Source organism: Larus michahellis, chromosome 1 (genome assembly GCF_964199755.1).
Source record: "Larus michahellis chromosome 1, bLarMic1.1, whole genome shotgun sequence".
NCBI classification, from domain to species: domain Eukaryota; kingdom Metazoa; phylum Chordata; class Aves; order Charadriiformes; family Laridae; genus Larus; species Larus michahellis.
The window spans coordinates 207988305-208009283 of record NC_133896.1 but is presented as its reverse complement, the minus strand read 5'-3'; the positions used below and the strand labels follow the sequence as shown (position 1 = coordinate 208009283).

General features: G+C 38.3%; 1 protein-coding gene across 2 annotated transcripts in view; it reads left to right on the top strand.

The window, feature by feature from the left end:
* ARHGAP42 (Rho GTPase activating protein 42) overlaps window positions 1-20979 on the top strand; it is a 171228-nt gene that overhangs the window by 81845 nt on the left and 68404 nt on the right. For both annotated transcript variants that reach the window (XM_074570942.1, XM_074570933.1), the window contains exon 4: window positions 8307-8378. In XM_074570942.1, the coding sequence (XP_074427043.1) occupies window positions 8307-8378 (72 nt within the window). The remainder of the gene's footprint in view (window positions 1-8306; window positions 8379-20979) is intronic.

The following is a 20979-nucleotide window of genomic DNA, read 5'->3' as shown; positions in this document are numbered from 1 at the left end:
AATATTTGTTCTGTTGGGAACTTGTCCTGAACTTCTGTAAGACCTTGCCATTAGGTAACATAATGATGTTCAGATGTTTCTGGAGCAGCGTTAAGTGAATAGGGTCAGGTGGTGGGAGCTTCTGATTTCTGAAGATCTGTTTTTCTGTTGGTTTCCGTGCTCGGCTTCAGTGGGCTCCCTGGAGGAGCCCTGTCTCTGTTAGACACCAGTTACCTGCCATGTTCCAGAGTCAACTGATGAATTTGGGGTCTTAATACCCATTAATGACAGAAAGCATGAGTAATAGAGGTAGCTTGCTGCCACGGGACTCTGTGATGTATGGCAGAATGCTTATTTCTGAGACTGAATGAAGTCCCATCTTAAAGAGACGTGATATGCAATGGCAAGTTTTGGATTTCAGCAGGCAAAATAGCCTAGATCAGATGAGCAGTTTTGAATGTACCTGTTTCAGCACTGCACACGTATATCAGTTGGTGATATCTGTCATAACTATGGTAGAAATTAATTAAATAAAAGGAAATCATGAGGTATAAAAATATTATTTCATTTTGTGCCTAAGAACAAGCCGTATTCCATATTACCAAATATAATAAAATTTAACTGACGTGTTCCTTCATTAGCCCCAAGCAAGTAATTTGTTACACTGTTTCATTGGTTGTATTACTTTGGTAATTTATTCTTCATCACCAGGAGTATGAATGCATTTGTAGTTCAGCTGTTCGGTTACATATTAGGAGTGCCGTATACCTTTGTGAGTGTAACGTTAGACTGCAAAGTTAACTGGACAGTAGCCTTAAGTGAATAATGTCACGTCTAGAATGTTTATGCTGTCTCTGTTGAATCTAGCTGCTTTCTGCTGAATGAGAAGTGACTCTTCTGCCCAGTCCCAGATTTCTTTGAATTATCCCCTAAAACTTTAAATGGGTTTGTAATATCCCTGAGCAAGAGCAGACGTCAGGCCCAGTGGCCCAGGCATTCTTTTGCTTTCTTTTGAAAACATCTAAATAATGTATTTAGGCTTTATACATCTACTCAGAATTACCTTTGTGGAAGCAAAATAGCAAACTTGAGTTTGATTATGGAGAACGTGGCAATTTCATGATGTGATGCTTCTTGACTGAAAGGTATCCAAATGGATCACAGGAATTGTGTGCTTATTTCTACCTCAACGGGAAGGGAAGCTCATGTGCTGTATCAAGTGGATATCTAATATTGAGTGACTGAGTTAATTGCCTTGTAAGTTCTTCAGACTCTTTGTACTGGTATTGTTACTGAGATGATAATGTCCTCTGTCAGATCTTGCTGTCGGCACTGCATGGTCTGGTTCATTAGGGGACACCTGAAGTTCCCAGATTTCGTAGGGGAGCTGTTATTTGAAATCAAAACCACTCTTTTTTCTTTCTCTATTCTCTTAATGCCAGTCCTTAGAGTTCGTATTTCTCTGTTGTTACTTGTCCCCAAAGAAGGTTAACCTGTGTTAGTACAGAGTGGTCTCAAAGGTCCAGGATCTTCTGGGAAGAAGAAAGGAGCTTCTGCTCCACAGTCGTTGCACACACAGAGGATATTGGTGCCTCCTTTCCTTCAAAGGGAATCAAGTTACTGTTTTTATGAAAGGTCGTACTGGACCTTGGGATCTTTGAGTGCTGAAGTACCATAAATGTTGTAGTTTGCCATAGAGATGGAGATACCACAAAGAAGGGAAGATGTTTGGGAGTGGGTGGGCTGTATTTGATAGGTACTTGCTATGTGGTACCCTCATCTGAGAGAACAGAGGTCATCTTCACCTCGTTTAGGAGCATGTGGAAACAGCTCGGAAAACATAGCCCTCAACTTCATGACTGTTGGGTGTAAAATGAATGAAATGTCGTTTATATAAACACTTTATTAATGATTTATGTACTGATGTAATGAAAATATTTGAAGCTTAATTCTTTTTGATTACACGCTGTGCTTAATAGGATAGTGTATAGTTTAAAAAAAGGCAAAAAAAGAAGATAGTATGATGGAGGATTTCTAAAATGACATGTACTCACTCATTCCTGCCAATGAGCTCACAAAATGTACTGATTGTAAACTGTAACGTTTTCTTCCTTGCCTAATACTTGGGAGGAACAAAGGAAACTACCAAATGGGAGAGAGTGCCCAAGAGGACCTCCTGGTATTTGATATTTTCCTCAGCTTATGAGACAAGGCCCCATCTGGTTAGTGATCACAAAGATAGTCACAGTACTGTCTGCAAGGTTTGCTTGTTTTTATACTGTGCTTAGCAATGAGTGGGGCTGTTTCTTCTTTGATTCTATTTATTTATTTTTATTTCTTTTTCCCCTTCAAGTGCAGTCCTGGGAGTAATCCTTAAATTGGCTTCCCTCAGCGAGGCCCTTGGCTTTTCTTTGTTCCATCAGCACAAAAAATGGTACAAGGACAGTCCTCGTGGTCATCGTGCCTTCAAGAATGATGAAATGTTTCTTTTCCTTCTCCACTTGAGAATGCCATTTCTTTGTGTTAGTACTAGTCTCAGTTACAGTTGGTGTGATACTCTCTACCTAATTTGCCCTGTAGCTTGCCTGTACTGGAGACTGGTGCAGGAAAAAGCAGAGCTAAAATTAACACCACATTGGTAGGCTATTAATTCTGTGAAGGGTCTTACTCTGTCTGCAAGAGGAGACCGGTGTTTTTCACAAAAATAAGTGAAAAAACTATGAAAAATGTGTGGGGTCTCTGTATTAAAGAGCAGTATCGTTACCTTCATGTGTGTGGAAGATGCGCTGTCTTGCAATATGCACAATAATATAAATTTCTGCAATAGCTTGCTTTAACTTGAAGGCTTTAACAGAACTGAACCTCTGATTTGAAAAATAGCTTTTAGATCTTTATTTTCCTTTCTCCTTCAGTCACTGGTCCAACAGCACGCACCTCAGAATTTTTTTTTCGTTTCTCTCCTTTTAAATTCCTGCAGTGTCACCGTGGTTAAGCATCAGGTCACAGGAAGGGCAGCAGGTCAGACTGAATGCTTGGCTAATTGTTGTGGGATTTGAATATATCAGGGGAATAAACTATAGAGTTGGAGGTCTCCTGCTTGCAAGGAATTCAGAGAGTCCTGAAGGAGGAGGGCTGCATGGGCGGAGGGGAAGAATGAAGGCTGTCTGAGCGCAGGAGTGGCGAGCCAGTGCCTCCAGCAAAGGAGCCCTGCATGGGCGGAGGTGAAGCAAAACAGACAGTGGAAGCGGAGTTAGGTGTTAGGATCACTCTCTCCTACAGTCCCCACCTTAAGTTTTTCTGTACCAGAAAGGTTCAAGCTTTGTAGGAGAATCTGGTTTTGGTCAGGATATGGGATTGTCGAAATTCCATTAGAAGTATACTAAACTGTCTCAGATCTTAAGGTCTCACCAACAGTCTACTTCTCAAGATCAAATTTAGTTCTCCATAAATGAGGTTGTGTGCTTTCTAGTAACTTGCCTCTGTCTCGGCGTCACTCCAAGAACTGGGTATACCACCAGTTCCTTTTCAGATTAACCTAAAAGGTTATCACTTCCCAGATGAAGGGGAAGTTCAGGATCTCCTCCTGGTTCATGCAGAAGTGATACAGCATCTGTACTTGTCTCTAACTTTGTCAATTTTTCATAGCCTGGAAATAGAAAGAGGCATTGATGGGAGCAGAACAGGAGTTAATATCCAAGCATTAGAGTACTATAGAATCATTAGAGGACACAGACATAAAAAGACAGACCATTCTTTCTGTAGGTCTTTTGTCTCTGAAATATGGATGCTTCCAACAAAACTCCTATCTTACTTCATCTCCGAAAATCAGTATTTCTGGAATAGTAAATACTTCCGAATGTGGAAAAAAACCAGGACAGAATCTGATGGCAAATACTTGGAAAGATAAAGCTTTCAAATCTAGTTTATCCACTCACCTATAAATAGATGTTCTGGGGGAAAACTGTATCAGGAAGCCTTTATTTACCAAGACTCCTACCAAGTAATTACAACGTCAAGATACACAAAAACTGAAATTAATCGCAATGTTAAGTTTTAAATATTATGTGTATATACCATACTTTTTTCTGTGTATATATACACCTCATATCAATGTGTACTTTTTAGAATAAAAATATTTAGGTTTAAAAAGTTGATGGTAGAATCTGAGGCAGGAATGTTCGTGAAAACTGACTTTATCCAAAGATGGACGATTTTTCTTCTGCTTGCTCAGTAATCAGTAGAAAAGAAAAACTTCTTCATGAGACCTAACATCTGAAGTTAGATTCCTCCTCTAGGTTGTTCTTCAGTGGAGTGTTTTTTCATCCAATGTTTCATGAGGAGCTATAAGGAGACTGGCCTTTTCTGTGCTACCGGCAGCCTTTGTGTATATTCTCCTGTGACATTTTTTGACTATTTCAAGAAATAGTAATTTCAGGTATGACACTAAAGTAATTTATTTTTAATAATAAGCTATGTGATGTAGAAAATTAAAAAATAATGTTCATTTGAAAAAACCTAGCAGAAAATAATTTATTCAGCCATATATAACTACTCCCAGCCTTGATTGGCATGTGACTTGTAAGCATCCCCTTGTGTCAGTGTATTAAGACCACTAGAGACAGCACTACATTTTTGCTAAGAAGCTGAATGTTGCATTACACATTGTACATGAAAGTGTCCAACCTATGGTTGGACCTAACCTCCGTCGTTAACTTGATCTACAGTGGTGCAAAACAGAGAATGACCTCATAAGTTGTCAAAGCTGGCTTAGAAAAAGTGTGTTCAATTTTTTTAAATGTTTCTTTTTCAAATATTTTTTACAAATTCAGTGTGATTTTGGTGGTAGTTTTTATTTATTTTTTTTTATCAGTAATGCTAAATAGAGAGAGTTATACATACCAAACCTAAAAAGCTGATTTAAGTTTTTTAGTTTAGAAAAATCTGTAGTTTACTTATTTACTATAGCTCTCTCAGTTGTCCAAGTAATATGTTCCTGTTATGTCTGCCTAATACTTGTCTGACATCTTAGTTAAAAAAAGACTGAGAAACTGACTCTAAGTTAAAACTACATAATTCCTTTTGCCAAACAAGAGAAACAATCACATCATTTGATTGACTGACACATATTAGCCATGCTGGGAGCTGGAACTGTGTAGCATTCAATAACCAGTGGATCAAGAAAGTATAACTTCTCTAAAGGTGTGACTAATCTGAATAAGCTTTTAAGGGTAAGATCTGTATTTTAAACACCCCGTGAATTTCTGAGGTTGCTATTTACAGAAACTGTTACAGTCTTTTTGACATTGTTTGCCTGTTCCAAGTGTCTGTGATTTCAACGTAGCCCAATAACTGAGTAGGAGAGGGATAATCATCTTGGCAGCAAGAAAGTTACTCTATTAGGACCACACAGTGAACAACTCAGAGTACTAAAGCAATCAGATTTCTATAGAAATGGTTGTGGGAGGATTAAATTCCTACTTTGTGTGTGTGTATGACAATTTGTAACCCTTAACAAGGAAACTGAGTGCAAAGTAATTGCAGTGATAGGAATCGACAATGAAACAAAATTAATAAATGCATATCTAAGGCAAAAATTCTTCTTTCTCTGTATTTTCAAGTTTCCAAAAGCTGGGTACAACCTGCTGAAAATCAACGGGTCTTTTCACAGCGGAGCATTCTGCATCTTGTAATACCGTCTGTTGAAATGCATCTGTTGGGATTCTCTCTGGTACTTTGCTGGCGTGTTCTCCCTTCCCACAGCCAAAGCCCATTACTTACTTGCCTAGCTCCTAATTTTGCTGGGAGGTGAATTGCCACATCAGGGCTCTTGTCAGTAAAAGCTTTCAGCCCAGGGATGAACTTGCAGCATGTTCTGTTGATGTGGCTCATCAACTCTCTTCAGAGGCGCAGACCCTGTCTAGCTGAAGTGCGTGACATCTTTTAATTAGCCTTGCGATACCCAGTGTCCATTCCTAGTTGCATGTGTAACTGTGGGAGTGAATAACATTGCGCTTCAGCCCAGCAAAGCCACTTACTTCCCAGATGACTCCTCTCAGTGCCGTGTGCTTCCTGCGAATATGTTCTTCCACAGTGTTTGAAGCAGGATTCTTTTTTCCCCAAGATATTTCCTTTGCTTTGCAGCAGCATTGGGTGAGACCAGTAGTAGTTGTGTTTCAGTCACTTTAAGGCTGTCAAGAGGGCGATACATGAAATGAGGTTTCCTGGTGTGGCGTGGAAGCTGCCTGAACGTGATAGCATTGAGTGAAGGGAAGAGCCGTGTTCAGCTCCACGTGGAGTTAGTTCGACTGGCAATGACTAGCAACAGGACTAGCAGCGATTACTGCTATTAGTAACTACTTCAATAATATGAATGTCTCTTTTAATTTAACTGTGAGGTATTTAATGTATCGTTGCTGTATGTAGAAATGAATCTAAAGGGCAGAGGGATAACTTACTTTTGTACATGAAAAAGAAAGAAAAGATGACTCCACACTTCTGTACCAGTGACTCCAGCAAGCCTTTCTGATTTCTGTAGTGCCAAAAGCCATGTGCATGCTCTGTAAGCTATCAAAACTTCCAGCTGCTGCTTCCAGGTGTATGCACTGCAGTTCTGACTGGTTGTGGGCAAGTCGTTTAACAGTTTTGCACCCCTGTTAATTTTAATCTGCCTTACTTAGTGATCCTTGGGATAGAGGTTATCTTTTGTTAAGTGTATGCACTTTACCATATAGAAAGTGTCGAATCTCAGCTGGATTGCTAGATATTGCCTAAAAATGTATATATATTTGGGAAATGTCCACTTCGAGAATAACGTAGCTTTTTAGTCTGTTCCAGTCGAACTGATGGAAGATGTTGAATGCAGCAAATTCAGTGAAAACACTCCTCCCCATCCTCTGTGCCTGACTTTTATTTTCAAATGTAGTACATTTTGATCACTGCATCATCGAGTATGCCAAGTATTGCCTTTGCTATCTTGGACTTCGTTACATCAGGATGTCAAAGAGAGCCTCAACTTTTCCTGAAACTTTGCCCTATTGAGAGATGTGGTGGTTCTGTGGTCTTTCGAATTGTAATGTTAGGTTTAGGAGGAAAGAAAATGTGTTTGTGTTTCAATGGGTTTATTCTATGCGTTTATTATTACAGCCTTTTGGGAAGTATTTGTGCTCAACTGACAATGTAACTTATCAATTATTGTTATGGAAGAGTCACAAGAGCTGTATTCATTCGCATTTGGCTTAGGTACATGTTAGCTTTGCCCAGACCTCCAGATCTGCCAAAGTCCAAATGTGGAATGTGATGAGTATGGTAAAGACTGGACTGGTAAGAAGAAAAAAGCTATTCATGCAGAAAACATAAAATTTTGCCTGTAGTTAGTGTAACAGAATAACACATGATGTGTTTTATTATGCTTTATTTCTGATGTGTTGGAAATTTTTAGTTTCTTCTGATTTTTCTGCAGTAAGTCAATTTAGTTGGTTATTTTGCCTGTCCCTAAAAGGCACATGGTGAAACCCTGCTGCCTTTTCTGGTGAGTGGCACGATGGCATGGCTGGTGTTTGTATTCTGCTGCATGTGTGTTTCCAGCCCAAATGACTAGGGACCACTTCGGGTGGTCACTGCTGGGAATGGTCTTCAGAGAGGGGTTCCCAGGACTGGATTTACGCTAAATAAACAGAGGCCATGAGGGGAAAACTGTGATTCATTAGGAACCCTGGTTTAAGTTAAAGTGATAAAAATAGCTGCAGGACATCTTAAATTAGTTTAAAAACTGGAAAAGTTAAGGAATCCAATTTAGAGTATTTTGTAAATTGTCCACTTTTCTTTTTAGAGTTCTCTGCCTTACTCTCCTCTGTTCAGTATAATTAGGTATATAATCCAAAGAGATAGCCGAAAAGCTTCAGCTGTCAAGGATTTGGATTCTTTAAACACAGGCTTTTTTAGGCAGTGCTGTCAGTACTATGTTTGTCTTCTCTGTTCTGCCAAAACATGTTCCTGGAAGTTTTCGGTTTCTATTCTGGTTTTAGGCAAGATGCAAGAAATGGAAGTAAAATACCAGAAAACCCTTCTATATATTGCAGATAAATTTACTACATCATTCATTACAATTGCTTTAGTTATTCATGGAAATGTTCCATAATAGACTAGTGAACATGTGTGTTGTATGTTTTATGTAAAGAAGACATAATTATTTGACACCTACCCGTATGCTCTTACCAGAATGTTACGGATGTGAATTTTTCAGTCTTGTACATTGGCAGAGTTACAATGACTCCACTTTCTGCAAATACTCTGTATTAAAAAGATATGCTTTATGTTTAACTTTGCAGATCCAGAATGCTAATGATGTGCTAATAGCACCGCTGGAGAAGTTTCGTAAAGAGCAAATAGGAGCAGCAAAAGTAAGTGGCTGTGGAAACAGTTCTTTTCCATTTCATGTTTATTTCAGTTTATCAGAGTGTTTTGAAGGCTGGACTGAAAACAACTATTTTGTATTCAAACATACTTGATGCCATCCTCATTAAAGTGTTAGTAAATTATACTGAATTTGCTTCAGAGAAGGAGATGATTTAGAAATGGAGTTAACAGACTATTATATGCATACGGTACAGCTTTTGCTACTGTTGCACATTCTTACCATCTGGAGTTGTGTTCATCTTCTGATGTCTGCATTTACGTTAAGTTGCATCTTGGGTTAACCCAGGATCACACAGAGGGTTCAAAGAGCTGCGATGGGTGCATTGGCCTCAAGTGGCTATTGCATGCAGACCAAAAGAAGTCGGTGCGCTTTAGGCATACTCTCTTTCCGTCTCTGCTTTCCCTCTCCACTTTACACGACTGATGCTGATGCAGTGTGGTGATTCATATTCATTTTGCCAGGGTATTCATCTTCATATTGCCCAGAGATTTTCCCGTGGTGGAAGTGCTGCAGTTGGTGATTTGTCAGTTCTTTGGTGTTAAGTTTTACATCTGTGTGAGAGAAACAGTGCAGGTTGTCTGTACCAGGGTTCAGTAGTCAACCCAGGAAATCAGATATATTGGGGAAAAAGATGTCGGAACAAACTGTTAATCTAGAAGAGCTATTTTCAGTCTGATTCTGGAGTCTTAAGTGGTTATCAGTGACTGCTTTAATCACCATCTCAGAGAGATGCATAAAGGCTGCAGTAGTCAATTAGAGGTATGGTTAGTAACAGTTCCTTCAGTCTACATAAATACGCTAGTTCTGAAGCATTTTGCATCTTGTATTAGCGCTCATAAAACTTTCTGGGAAATTTTCCATTTGTAAGGTTAAATGGGTACAAAAAAAAATACCTCTCTCTGATGTCGTAGCTGAGGTTCTACTTGTGCTGTACTCAAACGGCCTCAGAAGAACAGAGCTATTGGAAAGAGAGACCGAAGGTTTATGCTTTTTGTACTGCTATTGTGAATGTGCAGCAAACAGATGAGACTGCTTCCGCACAGGAACTAACTAAATGTTTGAGAAAGATATTTACTGTGAACTTGAGGTCAGATTTCTCTGAAATGGATGTTCTTTACCCTCTTACTTGATATGTTTTTGTGTACAACTGCATTCTTCTCTTGTCCCACCCCTATGCTGCTGTGAGATGCAGGGCTGGGAGTTTATTTACCATGTTGCGCAAATCAGAATTTAATCCCAGTACAAAATTATTTTTAGTTTTCAGTAGGTTTTAGTTGTGTTGTTCAGTTCTTTGTATTACCATTTCATTTCATATTCCTATAGCTTAAGGGATATCATTCTGCTCTGCAGAGAGCCCTGTTTGAAAGCCTAACCTGCCATACTACTGACTGTCCTGGTACATCAGAGAGACGATCCACAGGTGGTTCACAGGGCTCTCTGCAGAATTGTGTAAGACATTCATGTCTCCTTTGAATATATCACTCATAAGATGTCAACACATATTTAATGATCTAATTGAGAATGACTACTTTGTTTTTTGAATCAGCAAGTATTAAACATTAAAGGCAGGGCACTAGAGGACAGCTTGAGCCCTCTCTGTTCGGTGTATCGGAATGGCTGGTTTCTTTTCCATATCCCTTCCAGATGAAATATGGGCATTTGCCCATCTTATGTAATTTGTGGAAACAGTGATTGTTTTGACTTGTCTGCAGTCACACAACAGTGTACCGAATGAGTTCAGGAGAGAGCCTGGCTCAGCTAACTCTTATTCCAGTGTCCTATGCACTTTATTATGCAGCGCTATGTGTGTTTTGGGCAGTCCAGGTTTGACACATTGATACCAGATAGAGAGCTCTCCCAGCTCATTGTTTTATAAAATGTCAAATAAACTCATCTTTTCTTGCACTGCTCATGGAGTTCAACTGTCAAGCTCAAAAATGAGAGATTCAGACTGCCTGCATAACCCAGATTGCAATACAAACATTCACCTCTGAATTGATTTTTATCAGCAGAAGCAATTACCGTTGGCCTTTAACTGAACAGAATCAACACAAAGAAGTGAGAGATTAATTACTTTTAATACTGTTTTTCTAGTAATTACAAAATAGAAGCGTGTGATCTAGGAATAATGAGACCAGTATGAAATAGAGTAGAAATTTGGTCTTTCTGAAACTCATTGTTAGTAAAATGGAGAAACGTGGTCAGATCTTTTACCTCCACTTCTCTTCACTGGGATCAATCGTTGAACATTTGCGAACTCTTATAAATACAGGATGAGTTGAGCTTGCTAGTTATTTATCTGCAGTTAATGAAGGTTGGAAGAGAGATTTGGCTCTTTGAACTCCTCTGAGGTCATCTGAACTGGCAGCCAAACAGAAAACATAGATGCTTTCTTGTTGCTTGGATTTCAGCAGCAAGTTTCACGGGACACTGAGAACATCACTTTCTATTTGAGGTCTTCTCTAAACACGTCAGCTGTATGGACGATGTATCAACTGTTACTTTTTGCTCTGAAATATGAGGTTTGAGCTGGTTTTGCCCCTAGTATTAATTTGCAACAGTGTGTAGAATTGTATTCGTATCAAACCCAAACTTGCTCCTGTTTCTTGATCATCTCTCTCCCACCAAGAAACCCCCAAACATTTCTGTGTATGTGTTCCTCTGCAAAGACAGACTGAGATGATGCAGACTCCACAGGATAGCTGATAGTTATGTCATATTATATATTTCTAGAGCTGTGAATTTACAATTAATTGCCATCATAACATCGTATGGACCAACATTTTTAGAGATGTATAGAAGCACGAGGTTAATTGTTATGCCTTTTGCATTGGCAATTTTGGCAGTAACTAAAGATGCAGGCAGCTGGGCTTTGTGATCAGCCTTATGTTGTGAGAGCGTATTTTGTAAGCAGTGGTGAGTGTTGGATTCTCTCTCTTCTAATTGGACTTTGAAATTATTTATTTTAGTGCCCCGTTAAGCTGTGTTTCCAAATTTTTTGGAGGAAAAAAATAATTAGATAGTTGTGTTACCAATATACACAATAGGAAATTATATTAGGCACTACTGTCAAATTTTGATGAGGGGAAGATAATGAGAGAGCATGCTTAAAAGTGCTTACTGGGCTTTTTTCTTTCTTTTTGAAAACACCAGATAAAATTCATCTGGAGATAAAAGCAAGCAATCCCCCCCACCGCCCCACCACACAGATGCAGAAAATAGAAAAAAAAGGAGAAAATGTTATAAATTAATGACAGTTTTCACTATGACAATCACCATTTTATTTTAATAAAAAGTAACTTCACCAGATTTTTACTACCACGATTAACTATGTAGGACTATCTTATTGTTGTGTTTAATATAGAGAGTGAGAATATATTATTCTTCAAAGTTATTTCAAGTTTAGGCAAAAAATATGATCACAGAAATCAAAGGGAATATGGCGGATAAAATATGTCCTGTTCATGTTACAAAGCTATATTTCAAATACAAGGACAGCATAAACCCAGAGTGCAAAGTTCAAGTGTTTTTGGAACGTCGCAAGAATAACATAGAAGACCAGTTGTTCACATGCACTTCAAAAACCTGAAGGTACCCAACAAATTTGGGACACATTCCCCATAAAACATGAGTGTTTGTAATCAAACCAGCAATACACAAATCCACATCACTTGCTCTTCTCAATTTATACTACTCGCTCTTCTGTTTTTATTGCACATATTTCAGTTCTTCCTTTTCTGTACACACTCAGTTTAAATAAAGCTGAGCTCTCTCCAGAGACTCCACGAACCCAGCTTTGCACTGGATAGCCTGTTGATTTACTCCATCTGAGTTTAAAAAAATGACCCCTGCAATTATTGTAGAAACGCGAGCAAACGCCGGGTGAGGTAACTGGGAAAGGATTTCAGGCACGAAGCATTTTGCCTTATTTGGTAAATGTGGTTTGCAAGTCCCCAGCTGGTAACTTTGGTGAGATCATTGTGTGATGTGTTATGTACAATAAGGCCAAACTTTCATGTTTCTTTTTATCCATTGAGTACAGTATTTAGCAATACTTGTTCCAATGTTCGTTGACCTTTAGTGCAACTTAAATCAGATCAAAGACAACAGAAGCAATTTTGGCTTTAAAACTTAAAAGGAGAGGGTTTTTTTCCTCCTTACAATTCCATCTGTTTGTTTCATAAAATTATTTATTTTTGCCACGAGGATTATTTTTTATTATTATTTAATTTTGTTCATTCATTCATTCGAAGCTGTGAATTCCTTTCTACTTGGGAAACAAATCCATGTTCGCTGCTGGGATTAATTTTCCTGCATCTATGTTCGCATCTATACTCACATGAGGTAGGCATGCAGGACCTGGCACACTCTCTCCGCGTTTTCACTTGGGTCGTCTGGAAGTTGAGGAGCGTAAAACAAACACCACCACCACCCCCTCCCCCGCCCATTTTTTTAAAGTCTGTCAAAAAGTTGTCAAAGCAGAGTTTTAGATAGTTATCTAAGATCAGTTAGAAATGCCAGAATGGCCATTTTGTGAACCGCTTTCCTCAGTATCTAATCAAATTATAGCACTACTTGTCAGTCCAAATATTCCTTTAACTGAGAAAAATGAATGACCTTGCTCTGGTAGGTACGGTGGAAGGTATTTCATTATAAGCAGCATCTGTTGCTCAAGGTTTGGTACTTGTGTCCACTAGTTTTGGGATATTTTAATGTCGGTCTGAACCATAGAGGGGAGGAGGCTGGGGGAAGGGAGCAGAAGTAGAGGCTGGGCCAGAATAATTGATGGCCAAATGTTTTGAGTTAAAATGCAACGGTTTCCCAAAAATGGTTACTACCAGAGTTACCTGAATATCTTTTTTGATAAGATATCTTATTCTGTAGGCAAAGAAATGCAGGAGATCAAACTATTCCTATTTCAGCAAGGCCTTTAAAGCACTCTGCATAAGACATTATAATTTAGTTTGGATGGGGGTTAGTGTAAGAAACCCAATCTGCGTAAGGAACTGGTTAATGGGGAAAGGGCAGTGAGTTGTGTTTATGGGAGAGATTGTCTGGTTAGAGAGAATTTCCTAATTAGAAGATCCCAAGGGGCAATTTGAGACTGGTCTGTTGTTTTATTTTCAGTAATAACCAGGTAAAAAAAAAAATCTGTTGGTGCTGCCACATTTTGAGATTGCTGGATGTTGGGGTGTTGCCAAGACAGAGGAGGACAACCAGAGGATTGGACCGAAAGCGTGAGCTGAAATGACTGAGCAGGAGGAACTGAGGCTACTCAATGGTCATGACACAGCTGCAAACCAAATATTTGCTTTACTGATAAAAAGCTCCAGTGGCAATCTCTTTAAGATATTAGAGGCTTTTAGGGATCTACCTCTGATAGATGGAGAAGTACAAATTGTCTTTAGGTTTTCTTTTACTTACATAAATTCTCAGGTTTTGGATTAAGCTTGTGAACTGTGAAGAGGTTGTGAACTGTGAAGAGGTTGTGAACTGCATTTATAAATACATTTAATCCAAGGTGTCTAGGTGGTCCTAGATCATTTTTATCTAGAAGTAATTCAGAATATGTTGCCTAATCTGGTATCTTAGTTAAACTAGTACTGACAGATGCAAGAACTGAGAAATTAGGAAGCTAAATTTAAAAAAAAAGAAAAAGATTTTTATAATGGTAAATCTTGTTTGTGACAGTTGTAAGAAAAGTTGAAAATTTGGAAACTTCTTCAGATTAAATATTGTTAAAATAGTTTGTTAATTCATCTTGATTTTTTGCTGTTTCCCTCTGGAATTTTGTGTCTGTGTATAGAGTCTTCTGTGAATTGTCCCAGATCCTAAATTTTGGAGTAGCTGGACTGTTGCTTTATCAGCTGCAGCCGTCTACTTTTCCCTTTGTAATTTGCATTTAATTAAAATATATAGTATAAAAATAATTTCAAAAGTAGATCAAATTTATCTTCAATTTAAAAATAGAGATATTGAAATAAATTTATGGAAATAGGAAGCTGTGAAAGACCTGCATCAATTTGGTAGTTGCTATTAAAATCATTTTTTTTAAAAGTAGAAAGTAATTGTAGTGGTATGACTAAACAGTGCTTCTTGTACACTTCTGTATATGAAAATATTTGGGAAGTTTCAAAAATAGTGGTGAAGAGCCCAGCGTGCACACATTTTGTCTTTTCCGGCAGTCTGATTTTCTTCTGGGGAAAGCCAGACCATTCAGCTGGGAGGTATCTCCAGCCGAGCACCTGGACCCCGAGGTTTTTTTGAAGCGACTGATCTACTTGGGACACTGCTTGTCGTTTTGCAAATGCAGCAAAATTATTTTCTCATGGCAGTTTACTTCAGTTCAATAACTGTTCCCTTCAAAATTGAGAAACTTTTAGGAAGTTAACAGGAAAAAAAAATCCTAAAAGCTTGTTTCACTTCTAGTTTATTCCTTTAAATAACAAGCGCAAAACCTCAAATCTCATAACTAAAAAATTATGGAAACAGTGATGTAAAAACTGTTGGTTCAATCCATTAACTGCAGGTGCTTGTTAGTAGACCAGTTAATATTATGTGCAAAGTCTGTTTTAATAAATTATGTTAAATTCTTTCTGTTAAAAGCTAATATGATTAACTGGCTGACTGACTAAAACCAGTTTCCGAAGCTGTGTTTTTTCTGCATATTAATAAAAATCTAATTTGCATCCAAAAGAAAACAGATATAAATTAAGGGTAAATAAATTAGTCCTCTATAGTAAAGAGGAAATGTAATTTACTGTGTTCTGCCATAACATTTAAGAATTAAGGCTAAGAATAAATGCGTTAATCAGTGGAATTGCTTAAGGTAGTATGCAGTGTATTTTTGTTGGAAAAAAACCCCACATTTATTTTTAAAAAATATATGGTTAGAAAAACAAAAAATAAAAACTTAGGTAGAAAGTATCGTACTTTCAATTGGAAAATAATAAAAGAACATAAATATGCAAGAAAGTATGCACATTTTCTAATTAAATTACGGCTTTTTTCTTGCAAATTTAAATCAGCGCACTGTAATCTGTGTCACAGGAAGGAGTCAGGAAGGTTGCATCCTGACCCCGCACAGCTGCTTGAATCCTGCTGCACTCCTGAGCCGTGATTAAAAGCATGAGCAAGGACATTCGCCTCCAAACTCAACTTCCAGTTCACAGGGGAACTGAACCCCTTACTGAGTGCTTTGTGGCACAGAGGATTTGGCAAATATTCTCAATTATTTATTTTTAAAAAAAACCCAAACTTTTCTCAGTAGGCTACAGTAGCTCTGCTCATCTATTATCTTGGCTACAACGTGGAGAGGATTATGTTCTGCACCTGAAAAAGAGATCCCAAGGTTGTTGATAAGACTCTTCAAGAATCTGGAGGAGGATTTAAGAGAAATACAGGAAGTGGCCAATTGCCAACTCGGCGGAAGCAGAGTTTAGAGCTCTACGCCCTGGACAAGGTCTCGGCCTTCATTCAGCTAGTTCAAGGCAGGCTACTCTCCTGCCCTCAAATAAGACTCCATCCTGAATTTTGGCATCCCTTATGAAACCAATTTCATCGTGTTTTCAGAAAGGCAGCAGCATTCTCTTACCCCACAGGGCTTACTTCGGAGTTGTGCTCGTGGGTGTTGCATAGTACCACAGCTGTACCAAACACTTAACACTTAACTCGTGAGGGTTTTTACATGTGTATAAATTAATCTGTTAATCTTATATTGGCGTTTTCTTCAGCAGTCCTGGGGAAAATGAAGGTCTCTTTCTCCATTGCTTCCCTTTCTTCTGCACTCTATTTAAGATAACAGCATAAAAATAGATCTGTTATGTTTGGGCATTACTCAGATGAGTGTATGGGTCTTTATTCCACACCTATGGCGGAGTTGCATTTTCCATTCTAAATAGAAAATAATTTGATTGGGACACTTGGCTGTATCGCCACTGGTTTCCCTTCATCCAGTATCTTGTTCTGTCTATGCAACAGGTTCTGCAGGGGCCTGGGAATATACAAACTTGCACTTTCTTACCATTGTATCAATTTTGCTTTTAGCAAAGCAAATAGAAAATAGCTCAATTCCAAAGCGTAGTGGGTGATAGTAGCTGGAATGTATCACTTCTGTACTGTAACAAAAGATCAGCATTGTTATTTGAAACTTTAATTTTAGATAGCAGAGTACCAAGAGCTCCATCTTTCTGACGAATGAGCCAGCTTCATCATTTTAGGATCTTTCAGGCTACAGTAGCCACCACAGAACTGTTTGTTCCTGTGGAGCTTGCCAAGAAGGGCTAGTCTCAGATGGTTGTTTTGATGAGAAGATCATCCCTGTCCAAGAAGTAAACGTGAGAGTACTGGTTGAGCTTAACAACGCCACTGGGGAGGCATGGCTCTTCACCCCAAAGCGATAGTTTATGTTCCTTTATCAGTGTTGTTAGAGGGACTCTGAAAATAGATGCTTTCAAAACAAAACAAAATCACTTCTGACATTAACCCCGGACTGTTTCCTTTTTTTTTCCTATCTGTAAACAGCACAGCTTCCAGTTGTGTGTATTAATCTAAAAACTTTCTCATAACATGCTTCAAGTTCTTCCTCAGGTCAGCATTGCGGTCTCATTGCGATGACGTGGAAGGTGGCATGGGACCGTGAGCTGTGCTGAACGTGCTGCTGGCACGCTGAAATCAGGGATGTTGGCTCATTGGTTGGCATAGATGGGACAGAGATTTCCAAAGAGTGTTTTTAAAAAGAAATTACTATTTAAGAAAGAGGTATTTTTAACTTCTGCTTTTAAAATAAAGCAGTGAGTATGTGACGTTATAAGCCAGTCTATCAATCAGAATTGCTTTATTTGAATGACATTATGTTCTTTACAGCTTTTTTGCATTTTCTTTGCTTTAAGTGCCCAAAGGAAAGAAGAGAGTTGCCAACTGTGCAGATGAAATGACCTCCTCATATACATTTTGGTTTACTGGCGCACAGGGACATTACTGAAATACACTTAATTTGTTAGGGAATCTAGCACAGGAAAGGGGGCGTGGAGAACCTGGAATGGCAGTGTGCCTCCGTGGGGAGGAGAGAAAGCCAGTGGTGATGGGAGGGACACAGGTGAGGGGAGCAGCAACCTCAGGTGTGGGATGCCAGCAAGGTGGCTGCTCGGGGAATGGGTGCTGGCCATGAAAGGAGATGGAGGAACAGACAAAGAGGAGCAGCGATGGCAGGAAAGGGGCAGTGGTGGAGACCAACGGAAGCTGTTGACTAGTGCAGTACAGTTTTAAAAGCTGGATGTTCTTTTCATAGTTGAGAAGTTCACCACTCTGGCTGTTACGGTGAAAGTGAGCCTTACTGCCAGGTGCAAAGATCATGCTACAAAGCTGTCGTGCCTGTAGCAGCCCCACGCTTACACTCCACGTAGCCAGATACTGTATCTTTAGTATTTCTGTGCGTTGTAGAACCAAGTCTATCTTCTCTGTCCTTAGTATGAGAACTAGGGAATCAAGAAAAAGAAACCTTTCTTCACTGTTGGCGCAGCACTGGATACCAGGTTGGTATGACTGCTGAACTTGAAAGGCCAACTTCTAGCTGTCTAACCGTGGGTGAAGCTGAGAGATTTGTCCCTGTTTGTGACAGGTGCTGACGTGGAAGATTAGGCAAAAATTGGAGCTGCCTGTTCCCCATTCATCGGAACTGAACTGCATACGGAAATGAAGCAGAAACAATAAAAGGCATAGTTTGTTTTGTTGGTGTGTTTGTAAATGAGCTTTATGAAGTTCTATAAGCTTGTACTAAAACTAGATCATGAGAAAATACAACTACTTTCTACTCATGTAGAGAAGGTCTCCTCTCCGGTCTGATTTTGTAGGCATTAATGTTAACAGGTTTCCAGAGTTAGTGTTGCCAGCTCAGTGACTTCAGCATTTTTAATATTCTAAATCACATGTGTTACTGCTGATTGACTTTATTTTTGAAGACTAATATGCCCCAAATATGAGTTGGTTTCTTTCCTTTTATCATGTAAACGATGATTTAGGATTGCGTTGTCTTCTGTTGTCATTTCCTTTCTATTCAGCATATATAGCTATATTGACTTCTAACAAATATCTCCATTGCTAATGACATGAGCAATTTATTCCATATGACAGAGTTAGTTCAAGCTTCTTTCTGAATTCCTAAAGAGCAGGGGAACTTTATTTTTTAAATCATTTAAAGTCAGAAGGTTTTGTACAGGAGTCCCTCTTGCTGTTCTGATAAAATATTTTCAACTTTGGAAAACTATCCTAAACCTGCTTCAGAGAAGAGTTTAAAAAGTCAGTTTCTGCTGTTCTAGGGATATTCTTCATATTATTTAAGCAGTAACATGCTAATATCCTAAGTAAGATATTCCAGCAAAAATACTTCATATTTAGTAGACAGTAAAAACAATAAAACTAGATTACGTGTGTAGACTTACCAGTCCTGCTGTTTGGGCAAGGATTTAACAGATTCCCAGACATCTAGCAGCTACTCCTGGAATCGGCAAATGCCAAATAAACTTGAGACAACTCTGCAGCTGAATAACAGGGAGTCTCATGTGTCCTGCTTTGCGACCTGCCAGTATTGGCAGGTTTATGTGTCTTTTCATAACAGTGCTGGGAACTTTTAATATTTTTTTCCATTTCAAAAGAATTTTTTGGAGAGAAACAAGTGACATCCTACAAACACATTTGTTCATTTAATAGTAACTGCTTCTCAGCTTGAACAGAATTTTAGATCTCATAGAAATAGTAGAATTTATCTGCTGTTTTTTAGGCTCCACTGTTAAGTACCTTCTGTCTGGACACAACTGATGGAATTTCATAGGGAAGTATTAGGAAATGGCTGTAGGATTCTCCTCTTCCAGGAAACACTTTGGAAAGTACCTGATATTTGGATCTGTCAAGGCATTACAGAGGGAAAAGAAAATTTTCTTCAGAAGTTTATGAACCTGAAAGTAAATTATCTCTTGCAGGGTTATTCAGTATTTTACACAGATGTGAATTCCATCCTAAACTTAAATTAGTTTTGGGTTGTTTAAAGTATGATTTAGTTTTATGCATAGCTTACCTGATTTTAATTGAGGTTATTTTTTAAACTGCCAGTTTTTACTATCTGTCTTCATAGCTTTAATGCTGCTGAACACTCTTGTATTACCAGTTTATTGCCACGTTGTACTTCATAGTTGCAATCTGTTCTTTTTATTATAATTATTTGTGCCTTATACCATGCTCTTTTCTGGATATTGATGGTTTGCATATGGTTGTTCTTTTTTAGTAAAGAATTGATTTAAAGATTTATAGTTGTTTGGACATTTAATTTTCTTCATGATGCATTCAGCTTCAATTTGGAAGTGTTTTCACGAGCAGTTGTGTGTAACATAAGTCATAATTTATAACTATATGAACCTTATCTTACACTGAGCAGCAATTTTTTTTTTATACGCTATGATATAACTTTGTTCTACTTTATATTAATTGCTAACAATACATAAACAATACCCTTTAACCTCCTAGCTTTCTCACAGATTTGGAGAAACTATAGCCTCATGATATGTTAAATTCTGATTGGGAAGAGGAGGAGGAGGGAAGGAGTTTTTACTCTTTCCACTTTTCCATTTGGAAAATTTCTTTTGGCTTTATCTTGAACTGTGTGCATTCATATAACAAATCAAAATCTCTATCAAAAAGAAAATCCCCCATTCAGATATCTATCAGAATGCAGTCTGTGGTCTCAGATGCCTATGATAATTACAATTTTATTAAAACCAAACAAAAACTACAACCCCCCCAGCCCACCAACCACCTCCATGAGAATTATAAGGAAAACCTCAGGCATAATAAAATGGAAGGTGAATTTATTTCTTTTCTCCTCAGAATAGAACTTCTGAGACTCTGAGATCTCGCATTTTCCAGGAAATCCATAGGATCTGAGCTCAAATCAGTCTTTCCAAGACTAAGTTTAGTTTATTTTCTAGAGTACAGTTCTACTTTTCTTTGTCCTACTACTTAGTAAGAGATGATCCCTCAAATTTACAACGCCAAACAAAATTCCAATAACTTTGTAGAACTACATTTTGAATTTTTGTTTGGAAGGTAATGAAAAAGGTGGCTTTGAAAAAAATAGTTGAAGTCTAAAATTCCAGCAATGAACCATCTCCAGTGTGTTGTTATATCGGCATTTTTTGCAGTTGTCGTGAAAGAGAAAGAAAGGGAATGTGACTTTATTGATCTCAGTGGAGTTCACCATTGCCTTCAGTTTCTTCCACTGGCAAATGTGTCTGACTTAATCTATATTCGAGTCTTACTATTGCATTTCTGAGCCAGTTTCTACAGTTTCTGCATTTCAGCTTGAGTTTGTGAGAAAAATACGTACTAATTTTGGGTGGGGGAAAAAAAGAAATCGTCACAGCCATGTTTCGCAATGTTTGCTTGTTTCCTAATTAAGTAAGGGAGGATTCTCATTGAAATTTTTTCTCCCAATAGTTTCTTTGCAATGTTTTCTATTTTCATTTCCTTTCTTGATCCTTTTAAAATCACCTCTTACAAAACATGTTTATTTTATGGTTGTGCAAGGATATTGT